The 10,273-nt window shown below is 35.9% G+C and overlaps 1 protein-coding gene across 1 annotated transcript in view; it reads right to left on the bottom strand.

The window, feature by feature from the left end:
• Window positions 1-544: 544 nt before the first annotated feature.
• Xpc (DNA repair protein complementing XP-C cells homolog) overlaps window positions 545-10,273 on the bottom strand; it is a 233,422-nt gene continuing 223,693 nt past the window's right edge. The window contains exons 12-14 of the mRNA XM_090394599.1: window positions 5,265-5,358; window positions 1,091-1,184; window positions 545-1,001 (exon numbers count right to left, since the gene is read on the bottom strand). Of these exons, the coding sequence (XP_090250725.1) occupies window positions 906-1,001; window positions 1,091-1,184; window positions 5,265-5,358 (284 nt within the window). The 3' untranslated portion in view covers window positions 545-905. The remainder of the gene's footprint in view (window positions 1,002-1,090; window positions 1,185-5,264; window positions 5,359-10,273) is intronic.

The raw sequence follows: 10,273 nt of genomic DNA, 5'->3' as shown, positions 1-10,273 counted from the left end.
TTCAACCTACCTTGACACCTCTGGAGTCAGCTAAAAAGATTTAGGATTGGACAAGGCTGCTGTGTCCGCTCACTACATCCGTGAGGAATTTCACAGTCACCTTTTCTGCATATGTGTGTGGTTCTGTGCAGACTATGCATCATATCACTCATGATTGCCCCATATACTCCTTTCCCAGAGGCCTCAGGAATTTGCATTTACTCCCAGAGAGTGCCATCGACTGGATAACTGACCTGTCAGTCTGTATATAGTTTTGCTCAATAATTTCTTGTATTTCCCCCATACGATAATAAATAACTTTTTTAGTTAGTTTAGTAGTCAGTGAATCTGTTATAGTAGTGTTTAATATAGTGAGAATTGACTATACAAGAATTTTAGAAAATCAGTTAACAGCAAGTGTTTAACAAGTTTTTTTTTGAAAAATTAAAAAAAAAATCGCTCACATTTTAGATTTGAAATAATTTTAATTATTTTCCTGTGTATGTTACTTCATGAACAATGCAGAGATCTTAGGAAAAAAATTACAGAACACTTACCATGACATTTGTAAGATTCACTTCATTCAAAGATATAAAAAATATATATAAACAACCAGCAAAAATACTTTTCCTGAACATTAAAACTAATCAAACTAAACCTGAACATTATTATATATAAAGAAATCCTTCTAAAAACACTTAAAAAAAATTTTAACGAGTGAAATTCAGTTATTAGTAAGCAAATGCAGTGAATTACTACATTTACAAGCTTGACTTTTATTTCTTACACCACAAAGGTATCTAGAAATATTTACATAAAACTTGTCAAACAAAAAAAAAAGTCACTGGTTTATGAGATTTTTTGCAAGTACAAATGCTTCACTTTATAATAAAAAGAAAATGGGGGGGGGGAGGATGATCTGCAGTTTAATCATCGGCATGGTACTTGGCTTTAAGTCTCTCTCTAATCAAAAGACCTCTTATCAGTTTTCTCCAATTTCCATAAATTCTTTTTTCACGTTTCTGAAACAAAAACGTATGTTTTAAGAATGTTAATCTTCAATGTTAACTTGTAAAAATAAAAAAAAACAGGAATAAAAAATATAACCTACCTCTCGTTCCTTTTCTTCCATAATGGCCTGATATTCTTCCCATGCAGCTATTAATGTATCTTCAAATTCTTTACAAACTATCCACCCATCAAACCTGTTAAAACAAAAAATTATCAATCATTTAAGTAAATAAATTATTTACTTAAATGATTATTATTTACTTATCTACCTCTAAACTATTTAAGTACTAGAGAAGATGCAGAACTAACTCAATTCAATAAGGTCACACATTATTATTAAAATACTCTGAATTAGAGATCAGGTGCAAACTTTGCTAAAGGATTAAACCAAGAATATAATTTCTTGGCATCTTTAATTAATAGTGATAGCAGTCTTGAAGCTATTGGGTGTGAGACCGAGGTGAACTTCTCAAAAAAATGCTATCTTCATCACATCTATTTCCACCAGTATATCATCAGTGATTTCAGAACTAATAACTTTATCAAGACTACAGACTCAGTTTGTTTACTCTTAATATTCCTTGCACTGGTGTCTAAGCAATACAAAAGACTAACTATGGCAAACATGTAGAGACCACAGCAATAGTTTTTATAGTGAACAGTTTGCTACAGTGAATTTCTTTTAGAATAGCATTGAACTTATGGAGTTTTGGTCAGGACTTATCTGTAATGAAAAGAATTATAAAACCAGAGGAGGACTTATCAGTAGTTTGTTATTATAAGTGGAATGTTTCAATAGAGGGAAATGATTCTATACTGTTCAGGGAGATGAGATTGGTCAGTGACAAATGAGTAATAATAATGAGTTACTTTAACTACAGAAACATTAACTTGAAGCAGGAAACAACATGCATACACAGTTGGCCATACAAGCATTGGATCTAATAATATCAATTCATATGATAACAAACAGAAATAACTACAATGCTACCAACTATAAAATGTGATTAAGCAGATTAAACCTGCACTGAACAAAGGAGATGTGTAAAACTACAGAGCAGGAGACTATGACTAAGGAAAAAGATTGATGGACTGTGGTATGGTCAAAAGATATGGAAGGATATAGTTTAAGATCAGTTACTGATGGCAGTGTCACATTATACGGGTGAAATGGATTAATTATGACATTATGCTGAGGAAGATATTTCACCAATGGTATGAAAAGTATAAGATGCAGGGCAGGTGATAGGTGTATTGGGGAAAGCGAAATTGGCACATGAAAGGGAAAGTAGCAAAATCCTAGAGCATGTGGTATGTGTTCCACATACCACATGCTCTAGGATCCCTCCAAAAGTGGACAAACCCCTCAAGCAGCTCACTTGGGGAGGAGACTGCTACACACAGTATTGTTCTTGCACAAATGCTTCTGTTCCTCTTACATAATGCCTGCATTTGGGCATCGAGTTGCTTTCTCTCTTTCTACCTGGAGTGAACTGATGATGCAGGATGATTCTCAATTAACCAGGAAGGAGGACATTGCCTGGAAAATTCCATCTTCAAATAATGATCCAACTTTAATGTAATAGATACTTCACCGAGAGACAGTCTAATAATATTCTTTAACACTCTGTGATTATATTGAGGGAGAGGAGGCTGATCCTGAGATTTTGTAAGGCATACTTTAAGAAGAAAGGGAATTCTACTTGTCCTACTCCTCTCTTGAGATGATAGCAATGGAGCAGGAGGCATGAAGGTAATTCCAGCAATTACAACACTAATTCTCTGTAGGATAGTAATTTATGATGCAATCTGATTGCAGCTATTGTCCTCCTAGGCAGAACCGCTGCTAAAACTTCACTGATATGAGCTATATCTTCTGTAGCTAACGAGGATTCACAAAAAGCAAGATGATATTCCTCTTCACCAGTCCACCATGCTTTGCATGTTTGGTACAAATTTCAGCATTAACAGCAATGGGATTTTTCTGCATGGTGGTGAATATCAAGACTGATAGAGGTAGATAAGTCTCGCTGACATTCTGGGCAGACAAAGTGTCTTTGAGATGATGTTTCTGGTTGGACTAAGATATTCTGATAGTTGGATGTTGGAGGAACATTGAAAGTTGCAGAATGTGCCTCTTCAGTAGTCCATCCTGCTTTTTTCCAGCTCAGTATAAACTTCAGCATTTGAATGTTTGGCATGGTGACAAACACCAAGACCAATAGTAGTGATAAAGGCTGCCTGACAGTCTGAAGAGACAAAGCATCTCTGAAATAATGGTCCTGGTTGAACCAAGATATTTTGATAAGTGGATGTGATAGGAAGATTTAAATTTGCAGAAGTGTTCACATGGATGATGGAATGTTTTGCTCGCCGATGCATACCCAGGCTTGCTGGAGTAGAGCAGTAAAGGCCTTACTGTAAGTAATGCAAGTGGGACAAATATACTGTCTCTGTATTGATGATTGTGAGAGAGTCATATTCATTCTAGAATTCACTGCTGATCTAATGGCTGGTCTTCTCATGAAGGTGGTGAAAGTTTTTTTTAGGCATTGCCACCATCCAAGTCAAGAGGAACATCAATCACAGAAGTGGAGTTCCATGGTCCCTAAGCAAGAGAGAGAGAGAGAGTCTTTATTCTGCTTTGTTAAACTCATAGTGAGGAACAAACCTTTCTGAGGCTGTTAACCCCAGAAAGGAGAAAATAGTGTGGTGGTCACCCGAAGGTACCCATATCACACTACTAGGAGGCGGCCTACCTCCATGCTCGTCAGGTCTCAGACCCAATGGGTGTATAACCAAGACATCTAACTTCAAGCAGCTTGAAAAAGTTCTTGTTTAGTCTCTCCAGTAAGATTTCTGGAATATGGAAAAAAAAAAAAAAAAAAAATACAAATAAGTCAGTCTATCCACTGGTTTATGACCTTTTGTTACATTAAAAAAATACATATATATATGTGTGTGTGTGTGTGTGTGTGTGTGTGTGTGTGTGTGTGTGTGTGTGTGTGTGTGTGTATGGACACACAGACACACATACAATGAAAACTGTGACAAAACTAAACAGCTGAGGAATATTCAGGCTATTTTAACTGCATCATATATTACTTATGCTAATTAAAAATCAGAAGAAATCATCTAAGAGATCTAAGAAGAAATCACCCTTAGTAAAAAGAGGTAGAGAGAGGGAGACAGTTTATAATACATTATTGCTTCTCCTTGTTGACTATTTCTAGAAAAGATTGTAACTAGGACTGAATAGCCTGTGGTTTAACTAAGGTTATGTCCAAGTAAAATACCAATTCACATCTCGAATTGTTAAATCTTTCCACAGAAGATAATGTTTTGAATTTTGTGGGAAGAGGATAACTCCCTGAATCAGCATTACATAGCTCCTGACTGCAATATCAACAATTAAATTCATTTAAACCACACTATCTTTGTCAAAAGCATACAAGTGGTAAACAGATATAGATGTTTGGAAGAAAATATAATGAGGATGAAATATGGAGCAATATACTGTTAATACATAATAATAATCTGCAATACTTACAGGACCTCTAGGCCCACAATGTAACCATAATTAACAATATTAGGATAAGATGATTAGTCTTATGCATAAATATATATTTTTTGTGTGTGTTCTCCTGGATGGTTTGCCTAATGCACGATGAAAAAGACTGGTTAACTCACCTTCAACTGAAAAGTCCTGATAATGATTCCTTTCTGTCCTAGACAGGATGTAAAGAACCTCTACTGATTTTTTTTTTTTTTTTGAAACAAAAGACTTCATCAAAACTGACAGGTACTGGCCCTATACTGGAAATATACTCATGTATTCCAAGTACAACACCCATCTCACTATAGCATGACTCAAAAAATCAGGTGTAATATGTTTTTTTTTGATTCTGCATATGTCCACCGTGCACTTCAGGTATGGCATCCACAAATGTGTTTCACTGATTTCAATATCACTTGAGCAGTAAAGCATCTAAAAATGAAGACAATGAGGCGATATTATTCATTCCATGTATAAAACTATTTAAGTTCTTCTTATGGAAAATTGAAAATTTCCTCATGAGATGGGAGGCTATCATTAATAATCATATTAATGATTAAACTTCAGTTATTTTTTTCAATAAAGTGCATTCTGAAAAACACGATATTTTTCATCGTATCATAAATTTATAAATAGTTTCACAACTGAAATCAAGTAAAACAATAAGAATTAATTTAGCAGAAGAAAAAAAAAAGTAAACGATAAAATAAAAACTTACACTGGAAATGATCCACCACAGTTCCCATCAAACCCTACCATTGCCTGTGCACAGTCTATTCCCAACTTCTTTGCTACACGATTCAGGCCTGGTACTGAAAGAGAAGAATTAAAATAACTCTTCTTCAGTTGTTCAGAATATTCAAAAATAAACAAAAAATTAGATAAATAAAAATAACAATCAAATATGATTTTCATACGTATATGTTTTTTCTTAATATATAAACTGTAATTTGGTATCATTTCAAAGAGAGGATATTGGAATACAATGTGGCTCCATTAATGGAAAAAAACTTTTATCCCATATGCATTTACCCTCTTTTACTCTACAAACTACAAGAGAATCTTTAGGAATCATTATTAACTTTGAATTAAAATTATATCAATGCTTTCCAAAATAGTGCTGATTATGACTATGACACAAGGAGAAATATCAATGACAACGCCATTACGACATTATCACAGCATCTCTAAAGCTTAGCAGTTACTCAAGTAGTACGGTAATCATCATCAAATTCCTGATGTACCGTCAAGGGGTATACAGGATATGATAGTACTACATGAAAAATTTACATCATTACTAACTTCCTATCTATAATTTTCCTCCAAATCAGTCTGTTACTTGACAAGACTCCAACATTATCAGATCTTATATTTCTGTCGTCTAAGGCACTTTGTACCGTATCAATCCAACGATATCTTGGTCCTCCTCTGGGTCGTTTTCCTGCCAACCTGGCAGAGAACACTTATTTTGCTAATCTTTCCTCACCCATTGTTTAAATGACCATACCACCTGAGATTAGCTCTACTAACGCATTCCTGGATGCTGACAATGTCAAGTTCTTTCCTAATATCTTCATTTTTATTATGATATTGCCATTGATACCATCCGTTCACACCTCAAATCTTTCTCAGGACACTCATATCTGCAGTCTCTAGTCTTTGGTCAAGTGTTTTACTTCTGACCCAACTCTCAGATCCATAAGTTAAAACTGGTTTGAACACTGTCTTGTATACAGCTAATTTAGTGTTCTGACTAATTTCTTTTATTCCATATACATTTATTCAGTTGACTTCCTATCATACCAGCTTAGTTGATTCTGTTGTCTATTTCCATATTTAATTTACCATCTTCAATAAAAATCATGCCTAAGTAGCTGAAATGTTTTACTTGTTCCACAGGTTCTCCAATCACAACGCAGTTGACATTTTCAACGATTCTACCTATTTTCATTGTCTTTGTCTTTTTATTGCTGCCCTTCATACCATATCTATTACAACAGTTATTCAATTTAGTCAGGGAATCTTGCAAACTTGTAGCAGATTTATTCAGAAGTATAACATCGTCCACATAAAGCAAAGAGCTGACATTAACATCTCCAATTCCGATATCATGTTTAATACCACTTTCCTCCATAATGCGATCAATATAGATAATGAATAACAGAGGGGATAATGTACATCCTTGTCTCACACCAGATTTAACATTAAACCATCTTCCTGTACTTCCTTCAATTCTAACTGCTGATTTAAAACTCAAATACAGACTAAGTATTGCTTGATATAATGCCCCATCGACACCATATAACTGTAGCGTTTCGAATAGCTTCTCTCTTGGCACCTTGTCATATGCTTTTTCCAGATCGACAAAACTTAAATACAGATCTTTGTTATATTCCCATGCTTTCTCAACTATTTGTCGTAAAGTGAAGATCTGATCCTGACATCCTCTATTTGGCCTGAATCCACCTTGTTCTTCACCAAGCTTTTCTTCCACAATTCTTCTCAACTATTTCTCGAGTATGCTTGCATAAATCTTGCCAGTAACACTCAGTAGGGAAACACCTCTGTAATTCTCACATTGAGTTTTACTTCCCTTTTTATATATGGTACTATGAGAGCTCTACTCCAATCATCGGAAATTCATCCCTCTGTCCTGGCTTTCTGAACTATGCAGTGCAGTCACTGTAAGACTTTTATACCACCATACTTCAGCATTTCTGGTCGAATATCATCTACTCCTGCTGCCTTTCCACATTTCCAGCCTTTGATGGCTTTTTCTACTTCAAGTATGGATATGTATTCCTGACTGTATGCCTGCTGAGTGTTTTTTACCACTGTGCTATCACTGTTTGTATCATTTAGCAGTTTTTCAAAGTAATTACTCCATACTTCAAGGATATCTTTTTCTCCCGTTTTCATGTCACCTTTATCATCTCTAACTCCTTTTTCGTGCTCTTTCCTCCATTTCTAAGCTTCTTCAACAACCTCCAGAATATTTTGCCACCCTTCTGGATATTTATTTTCTATGTTCTTGCCAAAGTCCTCCCATGACTTCTGTTTAGCTAGTTTTACACAGTGTTTAGCTTTCTTACATTTGTCTCTGTATTCTCTAAGAGCACAAGCTGACTTATTTGACAGGAACTTTTGATATGCTTTCTTCTTTTCCTTCACTGCCTTTAACTTCCTGTGTCCACCATGGAGTTCTTTTTCTATTCTTGCAGACCACCTCACCACATGCCTCTCTGGCTGAGTCAATCAGGGTTTTCTTCAAGGCTTGCCACTGAATCTCCAAGGTTTAGTTTCTGTTCTCAAACTCTTTCATTTTTTCTTCAATAATCTTTGTGTATTTTAGTCTACAGCTCACATCTGAGAGTTGCTCAACTTTTATTCGCTTTAAAAATTTCTTATATGTTATTCTTTTCAATATGATATTCAAGTTTATCATGCTCAAGACTAAATAGTGATCAGTTCCAATTTCAAATCCTCTGAACACTGATGTCCTGCACCAGGAAGAAAAAATGACTATCAACAATAACATAGTCAATGAGACTTTTCTTATTCCTTGCTTCTTCTCTCCATGTGAATTTGTGCACATCTTTATGTTGGAACATGGTGTTAGTAATAACCAATCCATGTCCTGAGCAGAAATCCAACAGATATTTGCCATTATTATTAGCTTTGCTCTTTTCTCCAAATTTTCCCAAAATATTTTTGTATGTCTTACAATCATTTCCTACTCTGCTATTTAGATCCCCAACAAGGACCAATAGTTGTACAAAAATCTTTTCAGGAAGATCATTCTTTCATTTGTTCATTAATGATATAGGAAAGGATCTGAGAGGAACAGTTCATTTGTTTGCAGATGATGCAAAGTTGGGTAGGGCAATAGTGAATGCAGACGATGTCAAAATTTTGCAAGATGATTTGGATAGATTGGAGGTCTGGGCTAAGGAGAATGGATGTCAATTTAATGTGGCAAAATGTAATTTTATGCATTTTGGGGTGAAAAGATTGGCGGCAGTTTACTACATTGGTGGAACTGTACTCCAGGAAATTGATGAGGCACGAGATTTAGGAGTGTTGGTGGATAAGAAGTTGAAGTTTAGGGGGCATATTGCAAAAGTGGCTAAATCAGCTCATCAAATCACTTGGTTGCTGAAGAATACGTTGACAAGCAGGTTATTGTTCCTCTGTATCGAGCCTTGATAAGACCCCATCTCGACTACTAGAAGAAACCTAGGTGCCCAGATTTGGTCACCTAGGTTTCTTCTTGATGGGGAGGAGGTGGAGAGGATCCAGAGGCGAGTGACCAAGATGATAGCAGGTCTGTGGAATGAACCTTATGAGAACAGGTTGAGGATTTGTGGGTTGCAAAAATTGGTTGATAGGCGGAGGAGGGGAGATATGATTGAGACATTCAAATTACTGAAGGGTTTCTATAAAATTAATTCAGAAGATATTTTTGAGAACAGGGCTGGTTGTGGGAGGACTAGGGGACATCCATGGAAACTGGGCAAAAGTGTGGTTAGTAAAGGTGTTAGAGCTGGGTAGAGTGGTGAATGAGTGGAATGCACTCCCAGAGTCTGTGGTGGATGCTGTGACAATGAATGCGTTTAAGGCGAGGTATGATAGATACTGTATGAATGTCGAATAGTTGTGATGAATATGATTTGGGGCCTCCCTCAATGAGTCTAATGACTCCCTGGAGTTGCCCGTAATAATAATAATAAGAAGATCAAAGTAATGGCACCATCTCTCTCTCTCTCTCTCATTGCTTTCCTTCTTATTCTCTAAGTACAGTAGTGGTCTGTCACTGCCAAAATTGTCCATGATACTGCTAACAGTGTAGCTACACAGTTCATAGTGATAATTAAACATTAGTAGATAGCCATTCATAAGTCTTTACTCAAACCATCAGTCAAAAAGGGCAGAGGACTCACATTTTCTACTACCATGTTACAACTACAACTAGACTACAAATAGAACTTTTGAAGCACAGGTTATGAAACTCACTAACTACAACAATTGAAAAATCTCAGTAAAAGCAAAATCTAACCTCATAAAACAGGCAAACTGGCCTTAGTAGCTTTGCGGGGTTCCAATCAAACAATAAGGAATATAAAACGTAGGCCAAAAAAAGTGACAATCATAGTAAGAAAAGAATAGGAGAAATATGAGAGAAGAATATAATAAATTTAGTTTAATCCTTTATCCAAGTGTAAACAAACAAAGTTTGAGCCTGAAAATATCTTCAGGACTGAGGTAAGGTGGTGCAACACCAGGCAACTCTGAGCAAAGGTGGACCATGCTCTCATCACTCCTTGTCTCAGTATCTCCCATAATGCAAAGCACATCTCCTTATGGACATGTATACTGCTATGCATTAAGGGAAGGGCCACTACCCAGACCAGTTTCAACCTTTATTGAGGTCTCCTCAGTGGGAGGCAGACCCAAACGTGGAGATACTAAGGCAGAAGCAATAGGAGAGGTCATATTTACCTATACGAGTTGCCAACAGGTGTACCACCTCATTATTGAATAAGGCGTACCACCTTATTCAATAATAAGATGAAAATAATAATATGAAACTTCCAATATGAGAGAAGAATGGGCAGTCAAACCAAAGGAAATCCAAATAAGTTTTGCTATATGATAAGTAAGAAAAAGAATAACTATAGAAAGGTGTCACATGTGGCAAAATGACTAGTCTGAAATGTAGTAAAATTA

The sequence above is a fragment of the Typopeltis vanoorti genome, chromosome 6 (genome assembly GCF_054136105.1).
Source record: "Typopeltis vanoorti isolate ZY-2024b chromosome 6, IOZ_Tvanoo_1.0, whole genome shotgun sequence".
Taxonomy (NCBI): domain Eukaryota; kingdom Metazoa; phylum Arthropoda; class Arachnida; order Uropygi; family Thelyphonidae; genus Typopeltis; species Typopeltis vanoorti.
Note: the sequence above shows the minus strand (reverse complement) of the source record. Positions and strands in the feature narration are given on the sequence as shown.